Below are 27398 nucleotides of genomic sequence, written 5' to 3' on the forward strand. Positions count from 1 at the left end.
TAATCAATGATTTTTTTCAAAAAAAATCGTTGATTTAAATCAATTTTTATATAGTATTTTTGAAAAAGAAAAACCTGGCCAATTGCTATAATTTAGGTTTAAATATAATCTTTCTTGTACTTCCCCCTAATGTTGCGTTGGATTCTACCTGTGGGTGGAGATTCTGCCGAATTTGTTTTGTAAAGTACCAAAAATAGGTTTTAAAAAATAAAAACTTCTATATGATTATTAGCTTAAATTTAATAAATTCATTATACATATATATATAGATTAAGTCTTTAAAAATTAAAACATAGTGGTTTTAGGTAAAATTATGATACTTAATTACATAAAACTTTGAAATTTTAATTAAAATCAAAAAATCAATAAAAATCTGATTTAAATAAAAAAAATCGATTTATTTGATTTTTTTTAAAAAAATCAAAAAATTGCCAACCCTGGGAAATAATTTTTGAAATTTCACAAATTTCGCAAACATTTGTATAGTCTAAAACCTATTAAGAGTTTTTTAGGCTTTTAGCGAGCGACTAAGTTCTTTTTGCGGGGGAACTCCGAGTAATAATGAAAAGCGAGTTGGGCAATGCGACGACATGCCCCACGAGCGTGTCCGTCAAATTGAGCTCGCACGCATACTGGCCTTTGATGGGTGGCACATCCTCTCCGTGATTGATAGTCTATACCAACGTTCTTCTCTTTTTAAGCGAGGATTTAGATCTACCACAAAAGAGACGCGATATATTGTACGACCGGCTTGGAGCGAATTGTGGCACTTAGTTGCACCACTTTATAACAAATAGAGATGTTATAGAGCCGACGTTTAAAATTATTCTACTCGGGTTTATCAATATTTGGCGGGTCGGGTGTAATTTTATAATTTGTTTTGCGGGCCGTGCTTTTTACGTAAAACTGACTGCAGGTCGGGCCGGGTTTTTTATATATCAGTGTTTCTATTTTATTCGCAACAGCAAATCTCAACATTCAGAAAGCGAATCATTACCACGTGTTAATCATACTCTTGGCACGTTCACTAATTTTTTACCGTTTCTCAAAGAACTCCAAGCGCCATCTACTGACCAAATTTGAATCTGGGAGATCACTCTAGCATCTAGTACAAGCGTATACATAAAAAGTACAAGTTTTATCGGGCCTGTACGGGTCGAGTTTAAAATTTAAAAAAATTTCTTGGGCCGATCGGGGTCGGGTTTTTGAAATGAATAATTTTGACGGGTTGGTCCGACTCATCTCTACTCGACGAGAAGTATATCTTTCTTCAATAGATGTCGCTATCGTCGAAATCAAAAAGGCGGTACCCCTCGCGTTGATTTGATCGTTTGTAAATTGGCCAATAACATAAATTACAGCAATTATAAACTATTTTTACACGGGATATTTAATTTAGGTTAAAGTCCATTAAATAGAGTATAAGTTGTCTAACTATAAAACTCTACAATGGCTCTCTGACGACGTTATCGTTTGGCTATTTTTAATTTTAGAATACTTTGCCATAAATAGATGGCTCCACGCTCTCCTCTGATAGATTCATGACCTGCTCTATTGCAGGGGCCTTTCATAATACAGGTGGCTTAACTCTCCACTGAAAAATTTGATGCTAAGTATTTGGTTACGCCAATTAATTCGATCGAATACCAAATCGAATATTAATGTCATTAATTCACGTGGCCGGGTTAAAGTACTACGAGAGCCAACAGCTCTCTGCACTCACTATTACCGTTAACATCTACAAGTTTTTATGGAAGGGGAAACCGAAGATCTTGGGGGAGTGGTTAGTACTTTCGCCTCGCAGCAAGAGGAGCCGGGTTCGATCCCAGCTTGTGGCACTGGATGAAAACTCGGAACAACTCCTTCCGCGTTGAATTAGCAAGTTCTCTCCCAACTGGTTCAAGGGGTTTACCCCCGAGCTCTTCGATTTGCCCTTTCCATATAAACGGTAATAGTGAGTGTAGGGAGTTGTTGGCTCGCGTGGGTTGCGGGGCTTGTCACCACCCTCCTACGCGTTGTAACCCGGCCACCTGAATTAATGGCTTTAAAAGTCGCTTGATGACTTAGGCCTAGGGTGGTGCCTTGGGTATTAGCCTAGCTGATTATTATTATTATTCAGTGGTGAGAGAACTTGCAAGCTCAACGCGGAAGGAGTAGTTCCGAGTTTCCACCCAGTGCCACAAGCTGGGATCGAACCCGACTTCTAACGCGGCGAGGCGAAAGTGCTAACCACTCCGCCAGCCCACGAGTTGGTGAAACGAAGATCGTAATTTTTGCAAACTTTATACGAGTACAAAACCAACGAAGCAAACACGCCTTTACACGAATATTATAGACTTCTGGTATTGCTTGGAGTCGATTTGGTGCTTTTTGCCGTCCGATTTGGCGAGTCGTAGGGGCACTGCGGGGCGTTCGCAAAAAGCGGAAATTAAAGGGAATGGATGGGGTGTGTGGAGATGGCGGCGACTGCTCCGCGTGGTGGCTGCAAATATCCCTTTAACGACGTCGGCGCCGACTTTGATCCTCGCATAAAGAGTGCCCGCGCCCTTTGTCGCCTTCTCGCGCGACACCCAGAAGTTGAAATTTCAATGGCCGCTGATGACTCCCGCAGCTGCTGCGCTTTTGAGTCGGCTTTTCAAAATCCGGATAAAATATCCCAGTTGGGGCGACACTTTTCAGGACGTTTGTTAAGGTAAATAGTCAGCTTCCCCCTTTTTTTCATGAATGTCGCTTTCAATGGAGTTAGGCATTCGTTGCTGATGTCCCATTTTCTCCTTTTCTACATTTGGAGACGCATTTTTTGGGAAGCTAAACGTGAGGCCTGAAAGCGATTAAGACGTAAGACGAGTTACGTTGTTTTAGCTTTAAATTCGGTGAATTTCAAAATGGGAATTTTAGGAATTCGTTAAAAGTCAGGGGATTAAACTTTATCTTGACACTTTTTGAAGTTAATTTTACACTAGTTCTATGACAGATTTGTTATTATTATTTAGTTCCTTAAAGGTTTTGCTAATCATTTTAACGTTGCAATAATATTTTTACTGAAATATATATTTATTAGCTTCTGTTACTTAATGTAAAATATAAAGATTAAAATTGTCTAATTTTGGTTTTTAAAAGTCAGGGGAAATCTATTAAAATGGCCAGGGAAATTAATTCTGATAATATTGTGGCAACCCTGCCCTACCTAAGAGCATAAGTCGATACCTTAGTCGTAACTCTATCTTTAACAAAGCCCAAGTTACGACTTTTTTAAACTAAAGTAACGAAGTGAAACAACTAGTGATATGTAGTTTTAGAAATAACAATTATGGGGTGTCTTAAAGCTAAGCAGAATAATTTATTTTTAATTAATTTAAACTTTTTTTAATTATATATCCTTAATTAGATTTTAGATATTAAATAAAGACCTTTTTTTTTCAAATAGGGTAATAATCTAGTAGATTTTTGCATAGTTCGAATAGCCCAAGCTTATGGCCCCTTTAAAGGGAGTAGAAACTAAATTGAAAATCGTTGTTTTTAGTTTCGGTTAAACTTTGTAGCAGGAATGTGAAATTCGTTCCTACTCCCTAACAAGGACTAACTAAAACGTAGCTTTCCATTCTACGCTCTCAATGCTATTACTCTTTGGGTACTCGCTGATCTGATTTTATAGAGACGCCTATTACTTGGAAAGTAATACGGTTCTCTCATGTTCTCAGTTTCGTAAATGCGTTCTTCATTTCACATTCATATACCCATATGATCATCACGCAACGTCTTGAAGGAATCCACTGTAGGGCTATTTTTCCTACGCAACGAAAATGAGCGGATCCGACAGTATAAAGTAATTCCGTCCGATTGTAATGGTCAGTAGCTTATCTTTTCTGGAGTCGTTTTGCATCATTGGCCACGAGCGTAATGATCCTCTCTATTCTCGTCAAGTTACCTCCGCTGGAAAAGGAAGTGACGACAGCCTTCGACCGCGCCGATGATGACATCACGCGATCGCCTCTCGTCAATATCCGGGCGAAGGTTAATAAGTAATGGTCCCTGGCTACGTGCGGAAGTGACTGTGAAGTCTAGATTTCGCTCGTGTCATGTTGTTTCCCCGAACAAAAATAATACAACGATTTATTTCCGATTCTGTGGACTTACCTTGTCTACGCGATCGGTTCAGTGAACTCTATTACGAGGGATATTCAGCCCGTACAATAAAACGCGTACGTACAACGCGTAGAGCTGTTTAATTTCATTACACCAATGTTTTCATCAAAGGGAGTGTAGTATTTAATATTTACCATTTCTGCGTAAATTCTGCCACCAGGTTTAAGAGCAGCGTGGGGTAATTGGCGCTAGTTACGTTACTCACAAGTTGTACCTAACTACCGATATCAGGTTATCCACATATATATATATATATATATATATATATATATATATATATATATATATATATATATATATACACATATATATATATATATATATGTGTGTATATGGTCTACACTCTACAGCCAACTCTGACCTAAAAATATAAAGAGTATTGTTCCCGAAAAGTGGAGTAAAGAGACGATACTTATGAAAATATATATATATATAATTAACATGATCTGACGGATCAAATTCAGATACCTGAAAATTACGATCTGATTAACTTGATCAGTTGGCCGTAGGAAGCACTATTTTGCGTTATGTAAAACCCAGCCATTGATGGTTATTTGAAATTTGACATTAACAATCTACACATTTTATCCAGATGTTTTATTGTGCCGGCTTAATCTCTCCATTGCGTGCGTTGTTCTTTTATGAGACAGCTTTTTCTTTCAATGTTAATATTTTTAAACGTTATCCGTATACAGAGTACCAATATTCCCAGCTGCATCTAAAATGAAACTATTTTATGATGCGTTGGGATATTATATATTTATATAATCTATTATATAATTATATTGTATTATGTATTATAATTATACTGTATTATGTATTATAATTATACTGTATTATGTATTATAATTATACTGTATTATGTATTATAATTATACTGTATTATGTATTATAATTATACTGTATTATGTATTATAATTATACTGTATTATGTATTATAATTATACTGTATTATGTATTATAATTATACTGTATTATGTATTATAATTATACTGTATTATGTATTATAATTATACTGTATTATGTATTATAATTATACTGTATTATGTATTATAATTATATAGATTTATGTATTATAATTATACTGTATTTTGTATTATAATTATACTGTATTTTGTATTATAATTATACTATATTATGTATTATAATTATACTGTATTATGTATTATAATTATATTGCATTATGTATTATAATTATACCGCATTATAATTATACCGCATTATAATTATACCGCATTATGTATTATAATTATACCGCATTATGTATAATTATACCGCATTATGTATAATTATACCGCATTATGTATAATTATACCGCATTATGTATAATTATACCGCATTATGTATAATTATACCGCATTATGTATAATTATACCGCATTATGTATAATTATACCGCATTATGTATAATTATACCGCATTATGTATAATTATACCGCATTATGTATAATTATACCGCATTATGTATAATTATACCGCATTATGTATAATTATACCGCATTATGTATAATTATACCGCATTATGTATAATTATACCGCATTATGTATTATAATTATACCGCATTATGTATTATAATTATACTGTAATTATGTATTATACTGTAATTATGCATTATAATTATACTGAATTATATATTTTGATATGTATAGTAGTTATTAATATTTTCTTTTTAAATCGAATATAACCTGCAAAGCAATATTTATGGAAGACCCCTTCAATTTTACAAATTTCCCTGTACAGTGGCGCCAAACATTTTTAAAGCCAAAGGCAAGAGCGGCCAGAGCTGCAGACGTTGGTGTTCCACACAAAATACCTGATGTTATATTCCCTTTAAATCCGTTTTTCATCTTCATTTCAGTGTAGCGGTTACTTTTTATAAAATGTCCCGAATTGGTAATTTTTCAAACTGCCTCCAATTTGGTGAGGAATCTAACTTGAATCGGGAAATTATATCCGACTACCACTAGGAATATCTAAGGCTCCGTCGCTAGCGTGCCTCTAATCGGATAACTGATTACTCGGGCGTCGCCCCGTGGCACTCCTAGCGGCGAACATCGTAGCTTACATCTCCATTTAAATGGGTGTACGCAGAAGAAAATAGGGGAAGTACGTATCTGTAGCTTTGAGCCGTAGAAGTCATCTTGTGACCCACGAAAACGCCTTTTTACGCGTATTAACCAAACTGAAAAAGCAGTTCCACTTTTGTTTCGATTCAAGTTTTCAACACGGCTATAAACGACGAAATCAAATACGCCTTAGCTCAATTAGCAGAGAATGAGAAGGACAATATGTGACAATTGTTCAATTTAAGAAAAATTTATTTTTTAAACGATGTATTCATCCGCGATTACCCGCCAAACCATTTTGGCGCGAAAATTCGTGAAAAGTGACGCCTTTCCAAAGCTGACTAGAAGCGTACTTCCCCCTATTTTCTTCTGGTGTATGGTAGTGTGCCAGTGAAATCGTACGCGGCCTAATAGACTAGAGCCCTCACGGGCCCTTATTTAACGGCGAGAATGGATCGCGTCGCTTTTGAGGTCATTCCTACCCGGATTATATTTGGGTTATAGTGGCCTGTTTTTGACTGTAATTTTATTTTTAATCCGCCAGTACATTCGCACTCTGACATTCCGAATGTCTGCGGCAGCCGCAATTAATGAATCATTTAGAGAGAAACGGAATGGCGGCTAATTTCAGAGGCTCTCCAACTCCGACCATTTGGGGTTAGTCAACCCTCACTTTAAAGATGGGATTATTTTTACTTAGGGAGAATGACTGTTTTAAGCGTCGCACCCAATGCACCTCACGCTATAACAGTAAGCCACACCCCCCTAGGGTCAATCAAATCAGAACGCTATCTCATTGGTCCCCTAACACTGTGACGTTTTCCCTTCCCCTCCTAGTGCCGGGGAAAAACTATGCCCGCTAATCGTCGCTACATAGTTATTCTTTCTAAGTTTTTATAAGTTTGTTTCGACGTGCGTCTCATTTTTACCTACAGCACTTATTTTGGTAAGGAACGCGATGATGGTATTACAATTAGGCGCTACGTTATCGTACGGTGTCAATAGTAACTAGAGCCTAGCGTCAACGATCCAACGCCGCCGCCTTAATTTTATCTGGCGCCGAACCGGGTCATTTACTTTTCAGCGCGCCGCCGACGCCGCCACCAGTAAATTTTTATCCCACCGCCGAAATTTTTTGAGTTACTTTTTTTTTCATTTAGAAACATTTTTGAATTTTTTTCAACATTTTCAAAGGGGGAAAAACTTTTGTCCCTTCGCGCCGCCGCCGCCGCTATTTTCTCTGACGCCGAACCGGGTCATTTATTTTTCAGCCATTAAATTTTGATCCCACCGCCGAAATTTTACTTTTTCTTTTCATTCAAAAACATTTTGGAATTTTTTTTTTTCAAAATTTTCAAAGGGGGGAGAAACTTTTGCGCCGCCGCCGCCGCCGAAAAAAATTCAACGGTGCCGAAGAATTTTGAAAAATCAGTGCGACGCGCCGCCGCCGGGTGATTTCTCGAAACGCCGCTGCCGAATCGAATCAGATTGGCGCTATGCTCTAAAGGCTAGTTCCCACTTAGCGAAAAATGCAGTTTTCGCGAAGCGAATTGACGCAAGCGAGTGAAATTTAGTGAAGCTCAAAGTTACGACGAAAATTAAATTCGTCGCGAAAGTCTCGAAAATTCGTCAAGTGGGAACTCGGCTTAATAGTAACTCCCTTACGCGGTGTAGAATGTACAAAAGAATTCTTCCTAGACGGTCTTGTTTCTATTCACATTTGCCGTATGTGGTTAAGTGGAGAAATAAAGATACCGTGTCGCCATCTGTCTAGGTTATGTCAAAACTAAATTACTCTTTTTAGGGGATAAGAGCTTACTTTTAGAGCGTGAGAGGGATTTAGAGCGAGGCATACAATTGTCTCAACATAAATACGTTCTTGCTGGTACAAAATATGGAAAATACGTCGATGGACATTTTAAGAATCGCGCGATTTTAAATTATGCCATTTATTTGAAAGAGAGGGGCAGGTCACTTCCTTGATTAACGACGCACTCCTCAAAAGATTAAATCCGATTTAGTCGTGATTATTTTGATTAAATTCAATTTAATCACGATTATGTTGATTAAATCACGTTTAATCCTGATTAGAATGTTTAAATCTTATTTATTCATGATTAAATCTGATTAAAATGATTAAATCGTGATTATAAATTAAAACGAGAATCAGAATGATAATATTGGTGATTGGAATTATTATAATTGTGCGTGAATAGAACGAGCGGATTAGAATAATTTTATATTGAAAAAAAGTAAGTTTACCTTAATTACTAAGCTGTGATGTTTCCGGATGTTTTAAATAAAATGTGATAAGTTAATTTTTCGATCATTTCAATCAAACACAAATGCGATAGAACCATCAATATTAATAATTAATCGTACTTTAGTTTTGATTTTAGTTATAAAATCTCGATTCGACCGATTATATTGATTCAATCGTGATTAAAAGGATTAAATCTAATTAAAATGATTAAATGTGATTAAATCTGATTAAATCCTGATTAAGAAGATTAGACCATGATTAGAATGATTAAATCTCGTTTAAATCGTGATTAGATTGATTAAATGGTGATTAGATTTTTTAATCTTTATTACCCGGATTTAATCACGATTACCCTGATTTAATCATTTTAATATGATTAAGACGCACCAAAAATGGAAGTGACCTGCCCCTCGTTTAAAAGGAACGCAAAAATCATTAGATTCAATTTTGTTATAACCTTGGTCTTGGTAAAAGCTGGCCAACAAAAATGATAATGTGACCACAAGCATCAAATCTGTTGGTCATCTGTGGTGACCAATTAAGTTGGGCTAAAATATTATCTGGCGCTAACCAGATGGCACAGGGCACAATAATAGCTACAATCGATAAACCTCCCTTGTAGTGCCAATTGTCATGTAGTACTTTAGAAACATGTTTCCATATCAAATATACCAAGTTCGTTTCAGGGTTGGCAAAAACCCGGAACATGTGTGAAAAACTGGTAAAAACCGGAAAAAATTAAAAAAACCCTTTTCAGTTTATATTAATCATTGAGAGATATATATAATATATAATTTGGTCATTCCGAATAGGAGTAATGAAGAAGAGTGAATAGAAGAATATCACTGCTTTTATTTTTTATTGAATTTTGCCACTAGATATGGATAAAAACATGGAAATACGTTTTTTCACATGGTTTTTAACAGGAAAACAACTGGTGAAAAAACTGCGCTAAAAACTATTTTTTTCCACCCGGTTTTTTTCTTGAAAAATCCGCCGTTAAAATTTCCTCATCAGAAACATGTTATTTCATTCGCGTATTATTTTTCAATGTAATAATCCAAAGTGGACGGAACCACATACAATTTAGATATTTCCTATCGATTTTAAAACATATTAGGAACAGTAGTTTTGCCTTGTTTGGGCGCAGACTATTGGCTATCGAGAACCGTTTCTCGGATTGTTCGAGCAGTACTTACTCAAAATCAGGTACCATCAAGAACCCAAGGCTGAGCTCTCTTAAATTCGACTGCAATAGTAATTTAGGCTAGTCAATACCTGCTTTTAGGATGGTTTTTCAGACTATTCGTACAAAAAGTTCTGAACTGGCCGGGACGTTTTAGTGACGTCATAGCTCAGTCTGAATCAGTTCTTTGAACGGTTCCGGAATTACGAATAGTTTTCAATTAATAATAATCAGCTAGGCTAATACCCAAGGCACCACCTTAGGCCTAAGTCATCAAGCGACTTTTAAAGCCTTTTTTTCAGGTGGCCTGGTTACAATGCGCGTAGGAGGGTAGTAGCAAGCCCTTCATGCCACGCGAGCCAACAGCTCCCTACACTCACTATTACAATTAACCTCAACTTTTATGGCCGAATTATTTTAGTCCCAAATGGGTTCAGAGATATCAATTGCCCAATTTTATGGGCCCCTAGTCACTACCGACACCACTTCCAACAACGTCCTCGAAAATATAGATATCGGGGGGTTAGATTAAAATGATAGGTTTTTGTGTGAAAATGTAATATTCTCTAATTCGTGTTTACGTAACTTGTTTTTTAAATGAATGTTATATTTACACATTTATCATTTTATTTTTTAAATATCAACACACGATACTACAACAAGTTACTTTAAAAACATTATTTAATAGCACTAGGTTTACAATCCCTTGTCTAGCACTAGGTTTACAATCAAACCTAGTGCTTGACAAGCGGTCACGTACCCGATAGCTCACAATTTTAACATTTATAACATTAAAATAATGTTTTTAAAGCCATAAAGTATCAGTTGCGTTATTTTAATTTTATTATAAATTTTTAACCATGGATACAAAATTCAATTTATATGATTACAACAAGTTAATTTATTCCATTTTTTTGTTTTATTTTACTGGCGTGTTCATGTTGGAGACAAAATCTTTAGACGTTTGGTCGTGATACTGGTTTGTTGTAGGTGCCTTTGTACAATGTTTATATTTGTATTTTTTCCAACTCGCACGCCTTCGAACGCGCGTTTTACATCAGAAAAAAGTCTCCTTGAAGGCTGATGGTGTCTGTCGTCTAGTCTAGGACTCTGGTTGATAGTACGCCACGGAATTGAGGATATTTTGCAGTTGGATCACGATGGCTTGCCTAAACAAAACAAAACAAGTCTAATTACGCAAAACGCGTCAGAAAAATAGTCCTAAGAAACGCTTTGAAATAGCCGTTTTCGCTTGACGTACTCGCGTGACGTATTTTGACGTTCTTAATTTCGCAATTAACTGTGGCGACAATGTTTATGTTTTCCTCCATTTGTATTCTTCCGCTGTTAACGGCGCCGGGAAAGCAAACCCTCCGTAGACGTTGTAACGGGATATTAACATAGCGTTAAAGGGACTGGGACGTTAGTTGGGACTAGTGCAATAACCTCTCCATTTTGGAGTTTAGGGATTTGCCGCGAAATCGAGTCGGGAGGATGGTCGGGAACTGAAAAACGCTTTTACTAAATTAAAATGTCATGACGCGGCGAAATAGAACAGTGACGCTGCTACTTCTCGGAAAGTGCTTGGAAACTAATACAATTTGTGGACTGTACAGGTAGTCATTGCTTGGCAGTGATGGGCATTTGTGGAAAATTTAAACTCACCTCACAAGCCGCTCATTTGCTAACCTGACATATTGGTATTTCACGCTCTTCTCATAACCGCTCATATCAAACGCGTTTACTGATAGCTCATTTCTTTCGTTATTTCGACTGCTCTCTCCCGCTTAAGGGGAGAAGAGTATAGTAAAAGCCTCTTTTTCGTTCAAGCTGAACGTTTCTGTTTTAACAATTACATAATTTAACTATATTTTTCTTATTAGGATGAACCTTCCTCTAGTGCTTAAAATAATTTTGATAATTCTAATATTAATAGTTAACGAGATAAAAGGTTCTAACTAAAGGGTAATTTGGGTGCTTGTCCAACTTGTTTAGCTCCGGGGGTCCGAATTAAAACGTAATAACTTAATTACTTTTAAATTTAAGATTGTAAAAATTATTTTAGTCACTAAACAAGAGGCTGTTCTAGACTTAAATTTTAATTTTATAAGTTAAAATACAAAATTAAAAGAGTTCAGCTTGAAATAGCGCGAAAGTAGACAATGGCCACTGTAGTCTTCCCCCTTAAAGAAAATATAAGAAATTTCGCTAGTCTCATCAAACAGGTCAACGAAAGTAGAAACTGAATCGGTTCCTTAAAAACTGAAAACCTAAACTAATTCCATCATATTATAAATGTAATCAACCAAATAAATACTAGAGCTCCGAAAATAATATAAAATTCAGAAAAATCAACGTAAAAACGTAAATTTATTGGCCCCAGAATACATTCTCTCATTCGCTCGTCTCAGTTTGTCGAGATTTTCAAATTGGAAAAGACGGCTCGGCTCTCCTCTCGCTCAATCTATGACTGAGTGCCGCGCTCTAACGTCCGCTCACCTTCCGCCCGAAAACTCCTCTCTTCCGCTCATTTAATCAAGCTCAAATTTAGTTTATCGATCGCTCTCACTCATTAATAACTAAAATATAGAGGCAGATCCGCTCTTCCGCTCTCAATTATTTGACTCCAAACTTCTCTAAAACGAGCGGAGCCTGCCCATCACCGTTGCTTGGCAATGCTGTAGGGTTCACACAGACCCCGAAAACTGGGAAATATCAGAGATTTAGATTGTCGACAGAAAAGTCAGGGAAATTCCTTTATTTTTTGGTACAAATGAGGAAATTTATTAGGGTCCAGAAAGCTTTCCCTTAAGAGTACCAAATTACACCAATATATTTTTCTTACTTAAGATTTGTCTTCATTACTTCTATTACATATGGATTAATTTACTTTAAATGTCAATCATGAAATGAGTAGCCCTTTAACTCTTCATAGGATTGGTTAAGTTAGCGATGACATCTTAAAACATTGGGTGCTCTGGTACCTGGAAAATTCAATTGAGCAATAGATGTATGAATCCTGTATTGTAATTGGTACTATAAAAGTTAATTGGGTGGTAATTTTATCCAAGATTTTCATTGCCTGGTAATTTTATCCGAGATTTTTATCGGGTGGTAATTTTATCCAAGATTTTCATTGGGTGGTAATTTTATCCAAGATTTTCATCGAGTGGTAATTTTATCCAAGATTTTCATTGCCTGGTAATTTTATCCGAGATTTTTATCGGGTGGTAATTTTATCCAAGATTTTCATCGGGTGGTAATTTTATCCAAGATTTTCATCGAGTGGTAATTTTATCCAAGATTTTCATTGCCTGGTAATTTTATCCAAGATTTTCATTGCCTGGTAATTTTATCCAAGATTTTCATTGGGTGGTAATTTTATCCAAGATTTTCATCGGGTGGTAATTTTATCCAAGATTTTCATCGGGTGGTAATTTTATCCAAGATTTTCATCGGGTGGTAATTTTATCCAAGATTTTCATTGGGTGGTAATTTTATCCAAGATTTTCATCGGGTGGTAATTTTATCCAAGATTTTCATCGGGTGGTAATTTTATCCAAGATTTTCATTGGGTGGTAATTTTATCCAAGATTTTCATCGAGTGGTAATTTTATCCAAGATTTTCATCGAGTGGTAATTTTATCAAAGATTTTCATTGCCTGGTAATTTTATCCAAGATTTTCATTGCCTGGTAATTTTATCCAAGATTTTCAATGGGTGGTAATTTTATCCAAGATTTTCATTGGGTGGTAATTTTATCCAAGATTTTCATCGAGTGGTAATTTTATCCAAGATTTTCATTGGGTGGTAATTTTATCCAAGATTTTCATCGGATGGTAATTTTATCGAAGATTTTCATCGGGTGGTAATTTTATCCAAGATTTTCATCGGGTGGTAATTTTATCCAAGATTTTCATCGGGTGGTAATTTTATCCGAGATTTTTATCGGGTGGTAATTTTATCCAAGATTTTCATTGGGTGGTAATTTTATCCAAGATTTTCAGCGGGTGGTAATTTTATCCAAGATTTTCATCGAGTGGTAATTTTATCCAAGATTTTCATTGCCTGGTAATTTTATCCAAGATTTTCATTGCCTGGTAATTTTATCCAAGATTTTCATTGGGTGGTAATTTTATCCAAGATTTTCATCGGGTGGTAATTTTATCCAAGATTTTCATCGGGTGGTAATTTTATCCAAGATTTTCATTGGGTGGTAATTTTATCCAAGATTTTCATCGGGTGGTAATTTTATCCAAGATTTTCATCGGGTGGTAATTTTATCCAAGATTTTCATTGGGTGGTAATTTTATCCAAGATTTTCATCGAGTGGTAATTTTATCCAAGATTTTCATTGGGTGGTAATTTTATCCAAGATTTTCATCGGATGGTAATTTTATCCAAGATTTTCATCGGGTGGTAATTTTATCCAAGATTTTCATCGGGTGGTAATTTTATCCAAGATTTTCATCGGGTGGTAATTTTATCCGAGATTTTTATCGGGTGGTAATTTTATCCAAGATTTTCATTGGGTGGTAATTTTATCCAAGATTTTCATCGGGTGGTAATTTTATCCAAGATTTTCATCGGGTGGTAATTTTATCCAAGATTTTCATCGAGTGGTAATTTTATCCAAGATTTTCATTGCCTGGTAATTTTATCCAAGATTTTCATTGGGTGGTAATTTTATCCAAGATTTTCATCGGGTGGTAATTTTATCCAAGATTTTCATCGGGTGGTAATTTTATCCAAGATTTTCATTGGGTGGTAATTTTATCCAAGATTTTCATCGGGTGGTAATTTTATCCAAGATTTTCATCGGGTGGTAATTTTATCCAAGATTTTCATTGGGTGGTAATTTTATCCAAGATTTTCATCGAGTGGTAATTTTATCCAAGATTTTCATTGGGTGGTAATTTTATCCAAGATTTTCATTGGGTGGTAATTTTATCCAAGATTTTCATCGGGTGGTAATTTTATCCAAGATTTTCATCGGGTGGTAATTTTATCCAAGATTTTCATCGGGTGGTAATTTTATCCAAGATTTTCATCGGGTGGTAATTTTATCCAAGATTTTCATCGGGTGGTAATTTTATCCAAGATTTTCATTGCCTGGTAATTTTATCCAAGATTTTCATTGCCTGGTAATTTTATCCAAGATTTTCATCGGGTGGTAATTTTATCCAAGATTTTCATTGCCTGGTAATTTTATCCCAGATTTTCATTGCCTGGTAATTTTATCCAAGATTTTCATTGGGTGGTAATTTTATCCAAATTTTCATCGGGTGGTAATTTTATCCAAGATTTTCATTGGGTGGTAATTTTATCCAAGATTTTCATTGGGTGGTAATTTTATCCAAATTTTCATCGGGTGGTAATTTTATCCAAGATTTTCATTGGGTGGTAATTTTATCCAAGATTTTCATCGGGTGGTAATTTTATCCAAGATTTTCATTGGGTGGTAATTTTATCCAAGATTTTCATCGAGTGGTAATTTTATCCAAGATTTTCATTGCCTGGTAATTTTATCCAAGATTTTCATTGGGTGGTAATTTTATCCAAGATTTTCATCGGGTGGTAATTTTATCCAAGATTTTCATCGAGTGGTAATTTTATCCAAGATTTTCATTGCCTGGTAATTTTATCCAAGATTTTCATTGGGTGGTAATTTTATCCAAGATTTTCATCGGGTGGTAATTTTATCCAAGATTTTCATCGGGTGGTAATTTTATCCAAGATTTTCATTGGGTGGTAATTTTATCCAAGATTTTCATCAGGTGGTAATTTTATCCAAGATTTTCATTGGGTGGTAATTTTATCCAAGATTTTCATCGGGTGGTAATTTTATCCAAGATTTTCATTGGGTGGTAATTTTATCCAAGATTTTCATCGAGTGGTAATTTTATCCAAGATTTTCATTGCCTGGTAATTTTATCCAAGATTTTCATTGGGTGGTAATTTTATCCAAGATTTTCATCGAGTGGTAATTTTATCCAAGATTTTCATTGGGTGGTAATTTTATCCAAGATTTTCATCGGATGGTAATTTTATCGAAGATTTTCATCGGGTGGTAATTTTATCCAAGATTTTCATCGGGTGGTAATTTTATCCAAGATTTTCATCGGGTGGTAATTTTATCCGAGATTTTTATCGGGTGGTAATTTTATCCAAGATTTTCATTGGGTGGTAATTTTATCCAAGATTTTCAGCGGGTGGTAATTTTATCCAAGATTTTCATCGAGTGGTAATTTTATCCAAGATTTTCATTGCCTGGTAATTTTATCCAAGATTTTCATTGCCTGTTAATTTTATCCAAGATTTTCATTGGGTGGTAATTTTATCCAAGATTTTCATCGGGTGGTAATTTTATCCAAGATTTTCATCGGGTGGTAATTTTATCCAAGATTTTCATTGGGTGGTAATTTTATCCAAGATTTTCATCGGGTGGTAATTTTATCCAAGATTTTCATCGGGTGGTAATTTTATCCAAGATTTTCATTGGGTGGTAATTTTATCCAAGATTTTCATCGAGTGGTAATTTTATCCAAGATTTTCATTGGGTGGTAATTTTATCCAAGATTTTCATCGGATGGTAATTTTATCCAAGATTTTCATCGGGTGGTAATTTTATCCAAGATTTTCATCGGGTGGTAATTTTATCCAAGATTTTCATCGGGTGGTAATTTTATCCGAGATTTTTATCGGGTGGTAATTTTATCCAAGATTTTCATTGGGTGGTAATTTTATCCAAGATTTTCATCGGGTGGTAATTTTATCCAAGATTTTCATCGGGTGGTAATTTTATCCAAGATTTTCATCGAGTGGTAATTTTATCCAAGATTTTCATTGCCTGGTAATTTTATCCAAGATTTTCATTGGGTGGTAATTTTATCCAAGATTTTCATCGGGTGGTAATTTTATCCAAGATTTTCATCGGGTGGTAATTTTATCCAAGATTTTCATTGGGTGGTAATTTTATCCAAGATTTTCATCGGGTGGTAATTTTATCCAAGATTTTCATTGGGTGGTAATTTTATCCAAGATTTTCATTGGGTGGTAATTTTATCCAAGATTTTCATCGAGTGGTAATTTTATCCAAGATTTTCATTGGGTGGTAATTTTATCCAAGATTTTCATTGGGTGGTAATTTTATCCATGATTTTCATCGGGTGGTAATTTTATCCAAGATTTTCATCGGGTGGTAATTTTATCCAAGATTTTCATCGGGTGGTAATTTTATCCAAGATTTTCATCGGGTGGTAATTTTATCCAAGATTTTCATCGGGTGGTAATTTTATCCAAGATTTTCATTGCCTGGTAATTTTATCCAAGATTTTCATTGCCTGGTAATTTTATCCAAGATTTTCATCGGGTGGTAATTTTATCCAAGATTTTCATTGCCTGGTAATTTTATCCCAGATTTTCATTGCCTGGTAATTTTATCCAAGATTTTCATTGGGTGGTAATTTTATCCAAATTTTCATCGGGTGGTAATTTTATCCAAGATTTTCATTGGGTGGTAATTTTATCCAAGATTTTCATTGGGTGGTAATTTTATCCAAATTTTCATCGGGTGGTAATTTTATCCAAGATTTTCATTGGGTGGTAATTTTATCCAAGATTTTCATCGGGTGGTAATTTTATCCAAGATTTTCATTGGGTGGTAATTTTATCCAAGATTTTCATCGAGTGGTAATTTTATCCAAGATTTTCATTGCCTGGTAATTTTATCCAAGATTTTCATTGGGTGGTAATTTTATCCAAGATTTTCATCGGGTGGTAATTTTATCCAAGATTTTCATCGGGTGGTAATTTTATCCAAGATTTTCATTGGGTGGTAATTTTATCCAAGATTTTCATCGGGTGGTAATTTTATCCAAGATTTTCATCGGGTGGTAATTTTATCCAAGATTTTCATTGGGTGGTAATTTTATCCAAGATTTTCATCGAGTGGTAATTTTATCCAAGATTTTCTTTGGGTGGTAATTTTATACAAGATTTTCATCGGGTGGTAATTTTATCCAAGATTTTCATCGGGTGGTAATTTTATCCAAGATTTTCATCGGGTGGTAATTTTATCCAAGATTTTCATCGGGTGGTAATTTTATCCAAGATTTTCATCGGGTGGTAATTTTATCCAAGATTTTCATCGGGTGGTAATTTTATCCAAGATTTTCATCGGGTGGTAATTTTATCCAAATTTTCATCGGGTGGTAATTTTATCCAAGATTTTCATTGGGTGGTAATTTTATCCAAATTTTCATCGGGTGGTAATTTTATCCAAGATTTTCATTGGGTGGTAATTTTATCCAAGATTTTCATCAGGTGGTAATTTTATCCAAGATTTTCATCAGGTGGTAATTTTATCCAAGATTTTCATCGGGTGGTAATTTTATCCAAGATTTTCATTGGGTGGTAATTTTATCCAAGATTTTCATCGGGTGGTAATTTTATCCAAGATTTTCATCGGGTGGTAATTTTATCCAAGATTTTCATTGGGTGGTAATTTTATCCAAGATTTTCATCGGGTGGTAATTTTATCCAAGATTTTCATCGGGTGGTAATTTTATCCAAGATTTTCATCGGGTGGTAATTTTATCCAAGATTTTCATTGCCTGGTAATTTTATCCAAGATTTTCATTGCCTGGTAATTTTATCCAAGATTTTCATTGGTTGGTAATTTTATCCAAATTTTCATCGGGTGGTAATTTTATCCAAGATTTTCATTGGGTGGTAATTTTATCCAAGATTTTCATTGGGTGGTAATTTTATCCAAATTTTCATCGGGTGGTAATTTTATCCAAGATTTTCATTGGGTGGTAATTTTATCCAAGATTTTCATTGGGTGGTAATTATATCCAAGATTTTCATTGGGTTAAAATTTTGGTTAATGGTTTTTGATTAAATAAGAATAGGTTCCAAAATTTCGATTGGTTTTTTTATTAATAATTTTTTATTATTTGTAAAAAAAACAGCTGATAATAATATAAATGGAATCGATTTGCTGTGATAATTTTTGTAATTAGACATTTAAAAAAACGCGTACAGTGAGCGGGTAGGATTGTAGACGCTATCATATTGAATACAAGCCTATTTTCCGTTTTGAGTAGTCACGCTTATATTTAAATTCTATCCTATATTTTCAATGAAGTCCTATCATTTGGCTGTATTAAAAACTACATAGTGGGAAAACATTTTGAACAAAATAACTTAAGCTATTAAGTCACACAGACTCAGCCAAAACATTTTGATCCTATTAAAAATCCTCGCTCGATTTATATTCATTTATAAATTTTCCTGTCGTTCGAACATAAACATCATATGTTTTCATTTGTTTTCTTAAAACAAATTTACAATTCTTTTATAAAAAATTGTAAGGCCTTCTTATAGTCGCCCTATGTCTATTTTAAAGAATTTCGAAAATTTGTTTGTGGTATTACGGTTAGAAAATAACGCATAAATTACATCACATCCGATTTCATTTTTATACATGACGTTTTTCAATGGGATATATGTAACTTTATCTCTCATACCGCCCCTCTAACAATAGTAAAAAATCCTTATCGAAACGCGGCAGAGGTTACTTGTAGGTCTTTGATAAAAACTCCTTAAGTCCAATCTCGAAAACGTACAGGTCTTACTCAGGATAGGCCATTTATAAGAGCGCTTCATTATAACGCGGTCGAAATCTTTTTTATTATATTCGGCGACTTCCATCCAACCTAAAGTCGTTCATTTCGCGTTAACGGTGTGTGTCGTAATTAATAAAGAGTTAATTAATAATTAATCCAACCGCATACGTACTCCTTCAAACTAAGTTTTAATTATGGAATAATTCAGACAGGTATAGTGGATAATTTTTGGTTTTAAGTGTTTGTTAATTCATAACGCGGTAATTAATTAATAATTAATTCATTTGTAGTTAATATTTAATACGCTGATTAACGCATACTGGCCCAGGGTAGTCTTCTCTTGCCGTAATTATAATTAACGGTGTAAACTAATCCAATTAGGGCTAAATGTCTCGTTATTTTAAGAACTTTATTCTTTGTAAGGAGGTGTAGAATACTTGATGATTTGAAACGCTGAAGTTCTGCTTTTTAAAGAAGTTCAGTTTTTTCCTTCGATAAAAGCTGTTTATGGTAGTTAACCCACAAAACATTATTTCATAAACTGCCTTAATTATTTACTTAAAAATGTTGACATTTTGAAATTTTAAATGGTTGCTTCCAACGTGTATGTTTTAAGGAAGTAGCCATCTTGGGTTCTTATCGAGGCGTTCTAACAAATCTTGTAACCGCAGCTAGATCATTCGTTACGTTTCCGGTTTTAACAAAAAAACAGTTAAGATTGAAAGAATTATTCTTGCCAGTACTCTTATTATCTTAACGGTATTCTTTGTTATGACGAGAAATAATTTACTCAAAGAAAAATATGACTTCAGCTTGTAGCTCCTGTGTTACGCTGTTATACCGATGCCCCGCCTCTTTTCAGGCTCCGTCTTGATTTTAAGTTTAAAGCGCCATCTCTTGAAAGGAATACGGAAAATTATTCCTCAGCATTATTATATGGTTATAAATATTATTTCTATAAATAAGTTATATTTTGTAATATATATCGCACATTAATTACATTCAATTCATATTATTTTCTTATGTAATTAATATTAATAGTATGAAACGTAAATTTAATATTCTCGTTGCAGTATTTTCCAAAAGTATATTTAGAATTCGTTAGAAATTGGTTAAATTAAGTATTTGTAGAAATTTCCATTATTAATCAGCTAAATTTAAATTATTAATAAATGACGGATTTTGAGTCTTACGAAAATAATAAAAAAAATTGGTAGAACTACATAGAATAAAAACTGAGCCAGTTCCAAGTTCACTCTAGAATATGTGAAAATAGAAGCGAGATATCTTAAGAAAGACCTTGTTTTCTGTAGACATTTGATATGGTTATTAATGAATGTTTCTTTCCTTAGACGAATTTGATGGGCCACTGAAGCCATTGCATGGATAGGAACATCCCTGTTCGCCCACCATGGTCAAGGCCTTCTGGCAGAAGGAAGTTAGAAAAGGTAGGTAACTTCTGTTTCTTTGCCGTCCGTTCCGAAGCTCGGTCGTGCCCATCCACTCGAGCTTGAAATCACATTCCTTAATATTAAATTGCTTCAGGTTTTTACGGATAAATTAATTTTTTGAATACGAAATTAGTTTTGAAATGGCTGCCATAATGCAGTTACTCGCGGGTTTGACTGCAGAAATATTTATTTTGCCCGTAGCTGGGTTATCTATCTCGATACGAAAGGTCATTGCTGGAAACAATTCGCCGGGCCTGGCGCGGTGGAGAGTTCATTTGACTGTTAGTTTTGTTGAACAGTCTATAGAAGAAGGGTTTTATTTGAAAAAAATTCATGATTTTTCTAAATCTTTGACAAAACATTGAAAACCCTTATAGTCCCTGGACTAGGGCTTTCTTGACCTCGAATAAGTAATTGGAGAATACTCTTCGATTACAGAGTACCTAAAAATTGCATAGTCGGGTACCCGATTACTCGAATAAGCTGCTCTCTAAACTCGTCGAGTATTTGTTTTTTCTATCCTCCTGGCTTCAAAGTTCAAAGAGGGGTTTTTACAACTTTTTGGGGGCAATAAACGGTACCTACAAAGTTGTGGAAACTGTGGTTCATTAGTTTTAGCATTGAAAGTTACTTTATACTCCTTTTAAATTTATTTTCATTATTAACTGATTAAAACCAGCTCCTAATCAAGTACTCGATAACTCGACTCGTTAAAAATATTACTAAAGGTTTTTTGTTAGTTACTCGACTCGAATAAGATAAAGTTTACCGTTAATCAGTACTCGAGTACTCGAATACTCGATGAAAAAATATTTGGTACTCGATTGCCTGAAACCAATACTCGCAGCTTGGTGTGGGCGAATAATTAGGGTAACTGAACCGATAATTTTGCCTGTCATGGCGACTAGCGCTCGGCAGCCGCCAACGTGGCGCCATCCCTAGATTCATTGCTGAACTACTAATTAGCAAATATGTCAGTATTCAAGAAACTGTCGTCTGCGAAATAGCGATTTAGCTATGATATTTTGAGGCTGAAGGTGGCGCTATTTAACATAACGGAACTTTCTCACTTCTATTTAATAACCGAGCGTTCGTCGCGCGCCCAGAGTACACTCTGTTTAAAAAGTCTTTGACAGGTGAAATGTTTGCCCTCTTTTTAATTCTGCTAGAAAACTATAATAAATAGGTCGATGAAACCCAAGGTTCGTAAATCGTGCAATGCAACTATTATTTATTTTCCAATATCTTTCGTTATTTATCGGTTTCGTCCGCCAAAAATTAATAGTTTTGGCGGGTACCGTCAAAACTCATTTTTGACAACCTTTTAAATATTGGTTCTACGGCACTGACTCGCGCGTTTTTGAATTCACAATGGTCGATTCATATTTAGAAAGTGGAAAAAAGAGAATCTCAGCACCCTGTACGTGGCGAATATGAGAAGTGTTAAGCCCTTGTAATCTTTCGTCGAAATAATTTGGCCGGAGCCTAAATTTCTTAATGGACTCGTATCATTAAGAGCGCGTTTCTTAGGTCAATAACGGAGTACTGAATTTTAGGTAACGATGAGGCGAGAACGCGGTAGCAACTGCCGAACTCCCGACGTAAAACAAAATGATTGGTCGGCTTACTTTTAACCTCTCTCTCTGCCTTTGGTAATAGAGGCCTAGCGTGAGTGACCTTAATCAATTTTAGGGTGGTCCTGACGACATCATGGGCTCATCGTAAACCTCTTCCGAACGCGTGCCAAGTTTTAAACAAATTACGAATTACCAAATTGAAGTCTTGTGCGTTTCAATACGCGTTACTGACTTTCGTGATCGCAAATAAATTTGCTTAAAAATGCGCTAGATTCCTGGAAACCAAGGCAGGTCGGATGGTTTTGAGGTACGCGATGCCTTCGTAATCAATAAGGCTAAAAAAACACTATCATAATTAGCCCATAATCACCAAAACCCATAACTGTGATAAACCATAATTACGTAACCCATATACGGTAAAACTGCTTTACCTCTTATAACTCAATAAAATTGGTGGTGGCTACTTGTGCATAAGTAACAAAATTGAAAAAACAACGTTTTTTTTTTATAGTCTTGTAAATCGGAAAATTTTCCGTAATTTTCCGGAAAAATAAGTTGCGATTCCATGTTTAGTCTAATATGGTTTTCAAATATAAATAAAGCGACATTTTCACCTCGTTTTAAAACTAAACCTCTAGACTAGCTTTAAACTGATTAACAATGTAACACTATTAATGTTTTGTAGTATGTTTACTGATATTAGACATTTTATATCGGTAAAAAGTAAAAAAAAAATAAAAACCCCTAAAAATTAATTTGTTTAAATTTTTTATTTTTCCGATTTGGAAAATTTTCTGGATATTTTTCCGTTTTATTTTTCCGGAAAATTAACATTAGTTTATTTTATTTTATTTTAAATTCAGTGTTTACGAAGAACGACTATATTTAGGCCATCATCGGGGAAACAATACAATCGGAGCATAGAAAGACATTTTATACATTCCTATTTATTTTTTATTACTTATTATATTTATATTTTGGTTGTTTGTTCTTATATGGCCTTATTTCCGTATCAAAAGATTAACAAGACGTTCAATATACTACCACGTACCTTTTTTGTCTTGAAAAAATAGCTTTTGGCCCAAAAAGTTGAAACGAAAAATAACGCCCAAGTGTTTGGGTTTGAATTTTCACCGCCATCTTAGGGGCTGCCAGCGCCCCTAACCCCGTATGAGCGATTTGCGAACTATCCTAACTTTTAAAATCGCGCAATTTAGGCTTAAGTCTCTTATAACTGGAACGCGCCGCGCATGGAAAACGTATTTTTCGCGTCTTTCTTTATTTTATTAAAAATTAACCACTCAATATTTTTTGATACGGTTTTCGCGATAAATTTTAGTTTTTAATGGGCTATAGCCCACTAAACACTAACTGGTTAAAGCTGGACCGTTCCCCTTTAAAGCACTGGTCCCCACCTCGGTTTAAAGAACCGTTATTTCAAACAGCGTATTGGACTTTTAAAGATTTGCGTACATCAAGATGTAAGCGGTTATTTAGAAAAGTAAAATTAATATCTTCAAAATTATCTCAGGGTTGTAATAGAGGTTTCCACGGTCTTTTATAATGTAAATCCTTCACTTGTTCATTGATACGTTTTTTGAAAGTTCTGTTAGTTTGGCCTATATATTGACTATAGTGAGTTGCAGGCTAAGAAAGACAAAATATATAGTACAATCGGCGCAAGGATGCCTCAGATCGTTTCCGGTCATTCCACCGCGCGAAATTTGAATTTGGCCATTTTACGGTCAAATTCGAATTTTGCTCTTTTTGTCGTCTTTTAGCGCCATCTAGAGACCGAAATTGGAATCTTTATTTTTTAATTTCATAATTGTGGTGGCGAGCAAATTTAAAAGATAAGGCATTCCTATCATTCTTAAATTTAAAATAGTATAGATAATTATTTATTTTTGTAAATTTATTTCTACGTCTTACCAGTTAAATCAGCAGTTTCTTTTAAAATAGTTACCACGCTTTCTTGGGGGTAACGTTGTCTTAATGAGCTATAGACGTTTAAAATTATATTTTTCTCTTTACTTGTTAACAATAAACCTTTATCATGCTTTTTATAGTAACCTCTTGGGCTATTTAAAATATTTGGAGCTTCAATTATCGAACCTTCTTTAGCTGTATTCAGTAATTAAGTTCGTGACAACAGGAAATTAAAAAATAGATTCCAATTTCGGTTCCTAGATGGCGCGAAAAAACGATGAAACTCACGATATTTGAAATTGACCGTAAAGTGGTCAAATTTAAATTAGGCGCGGTCGACTGTCCGGAAATGATCTGAGGTATCTTTGCGCCAACTGTACTATATATTTTGTCTTTCTTAGCCTGCAACTCACTATAGTACAAGAGCAAGAAATTGAATAAATGCCAAGTTTTTCCGTATCTGATAATTTATCTTTAGTAGAAACTATAATATTTTGAATTGTTTGTAAGGGAGTAAAAACAGGTTTGTAACCTACATTGGAAAAAATATGGTAAATTGTTTCCGTAAGATCTAATTGGAGTTAGGTTAGTATTAATTTCAATAGAATTTTTAATAACTCCTTATCACAAAACTGCGGTAGACTCCTGGAAGTGAAAGCGGGTCGTAATGTTTTAACCTATAATCACAAAAACCCATAAATTAAAGATTTATAAATCTTCTGTATAGTAATCCATAGCTTTCACAAATAATTTATGTATCGTTTGGTAATTATTAATCTTCAAACGTTTTACAATATATTTTATTCGTTATCGACATCCATATTATGAGCTAACAATTGTTTTAATATAATTATATTATTCAAGCTAATGGTTTTTACAATAATCAGTTCGTATTACAATTTTATAGATTTTTTAGTTTATAGTTCTTGAAACTTAAAGCTACCAGTTTTATGAGCGTGCAATTTGTGGGAGTATCGATGGCATGATTTTCCTTAACTTTAGTCTCGATACAATATCGATAGTTCCGGTTATGACTTGGAAATTTATGAGCAATTTCCGTAGGACATTATGACCGTGTAGTTTTTCTACGTGAATCGCGCGAGGATTATGCCTTGATGGTCTCCTTCGGCTCCGTCGTTTAATGTCCTTTGTCATCGCAACGCGTCGTTGGGTTCTTCGGTCTCACCGACTTTCGCTTTTATCTTTTGTTTTCAGAGCCATAACTCGGCTTAACCGTTCGAAAACTTCCAAACTGGACCCTTCACCACCCCCCGAAAATGGGGCTTTTAAAGGGGCCGGAAATCGTAGTTTATTTATTTGACCTAGAAAAGAGGGAGTATTTTTAGTCGCTTCGGTGACTTGGACACGCGAGTCCGTTTAAAACCATAAATTAAATTATTCGCTTTTCGTGGTTTTCTTGAAGAATAAAAACTATCATTTGATACGGTTTCCCGCTTTAATTGACGGTTTATTTACTGATAATGTTTTGAAAATGTGGTACGAGTTCAGGGCTCCCAGCGAACCTATAATACCTATATTTACCCATAATTCTGAAAGGGTCCTATAAAAACCTAGAATTCCTTTTTTTATCCTATACTTTTAACATTTTGTTGAAAATTATACTAAGACAGTTTGATTAAATTTCGGATTGTTTACGTTTTTTTCTCGAAACTCCCGCCTCTTTAAATTTGTGCCAAAGGTTTTCTTGGAAAATGGCAGATTACCTGATCAAAAACTCGCAAATCTCCAAAAATATCTTAAAAAAATTTACAATTTCTAAAACCGAGTGAAATCAAGAAGCCTATTAGCTTAGAGAGATGTGTAAGAGTGGCAAAGTCTCTACCATTCGATGTTGATGTCAAGTTTTACAGTAATTTAATCGATGATTTTAAACTACTACAATTGGAAGGGTTAAAAATTGACGAATCTCAGCGGATCAACCACCTTAATTTTGCGTGAGGTAGAAACAATTGAAACAAGTTGGTATTTTAAAAGTGGTCCAGGCTGCTTTATGTATTCCAAAAAAGCAAAAATGTGATACTTTTAGTCATAATTTTGTGATATTGTTTTATTAAAGTTTAAGTATCCGTGAATTTTGATCCTCTAAAAACCTATATATTGATAATTTTAGACCTATATTTAACCTATAATTTAGGGATTCCAAACCTATAATACCTATAATTTTTAGAGGGTATTGGCTGGGAGCCCTGCGAGTTCTATTTTTGAGGTATATTTTGCCAAGATTAGACGGATTGTAAAATACGCCTCGAGTCGCGCCCGCAATGGTACCTAGCCACGCCTTCAGTTCAACTCGAAACATACAAATAAAATAGGTATAAAAATAATTTCAAGAACGAGGTACTTAAAACCATTTCTAAAACGGGGTATAAAAAATAATTTCAAACTAATATTTTAATTATATTAAATAATTTAAATTTGCTGGATCAGGACAATTTTTTTTTCAATTGTAAATATGAAAATAACAAGATGTCACGGACATTTAAGTACACGCAATCCTCCCGATGTATTACCTATATTTTAAATCTTAATTGAAAATTTGTTCAAAATTAAATTTATCTTGCACTTTAACGGATTAACCTAAGAGGAATTTTATTGAAAATGAATTTTCCGAGTTACCTGGTTTTGGAAATAAAGTAGCGAAACGCGAACAAGATATTTAAAATTAATTTTTAGACAACTCGGAATTTTTCTAGTTAACTGGTTTTTGAAGCGTGGACGAGTTAGATGGCGCCTGTATCAATGGGCACTAAATTCAAATACGAGTTGTAGGGTCCCTCGAATTGGCAACCGAAATCGTAGTTCAGAAATGATCAGTACTAACTGAAAATATAATATTCAACCAAGTCGCTCTTAATTAAAAAAATTATGTAAATTTTAAGTCGAAAATCGCCAAAAACCGCTTAAATCGAAAAATGATTAACTTGTTCGGCTCCAATTTATAACGGGCTATCGAGGGCATGATATTTCCTTACGATTGAGATATCCCGGGCACTTCTACGCCTAATTCGTGGAAAGTTTTGTGGCGGCATCGGCTACACTGTACGAGGGCCCAGTACACCCCAATCCCTTAAGATTGTGTGTAAAAACACATCTTGGAAATACCTCGGAAACATTTTGAATTTCGCAA

The 27398-nt window shown here is 34.6% G+C and overlaps 1 protein-coding gene across 3 annotated transcripts in view; it reads left to right on the forward strand.

The window, feature by feature from the left end:
* ATP8B (ATPase phospholipid transporting 8B) overlaps window positions 1-27398 on the forward strand; it is a 122657-nt gene that overhangs the window by 58730 nt on the left and 36529 nt on the right. For 2 of the 3 annotated variants that reach the window (XM_090164115.1, XM_090164116.1), the window contains exon 2: window positions 20646-20741. In XM_090164115.1, coding sequence (XP_090020241.1) covers window positions 20705-20741 — 37 coding nt within the window. In that variant the 5' untranslated portion in view covers window positions 20646-20704. Of the gene's footprint in view, window positions 1-19283; window positions 19506-20645; window positions 20742-27398 lie in introns of those variants that run through there. The other variant, XM_090164114.1, reaches the window with a different exon arrangement.

This window comes from Leiobunum rupestre, chromosome 11, assembly GCF_980474605.1.
Source record: "Leiobunum rupestre chromosome 11, qqLeiRupe1.1.hap1, whole genome shotgun sequence".
NCBI lineage: Eukaryota > Metazoa > Arthropoda > Arachnida > Opiliones > Sclerosomatidae > Leiobunum > Leiobunum rupestre.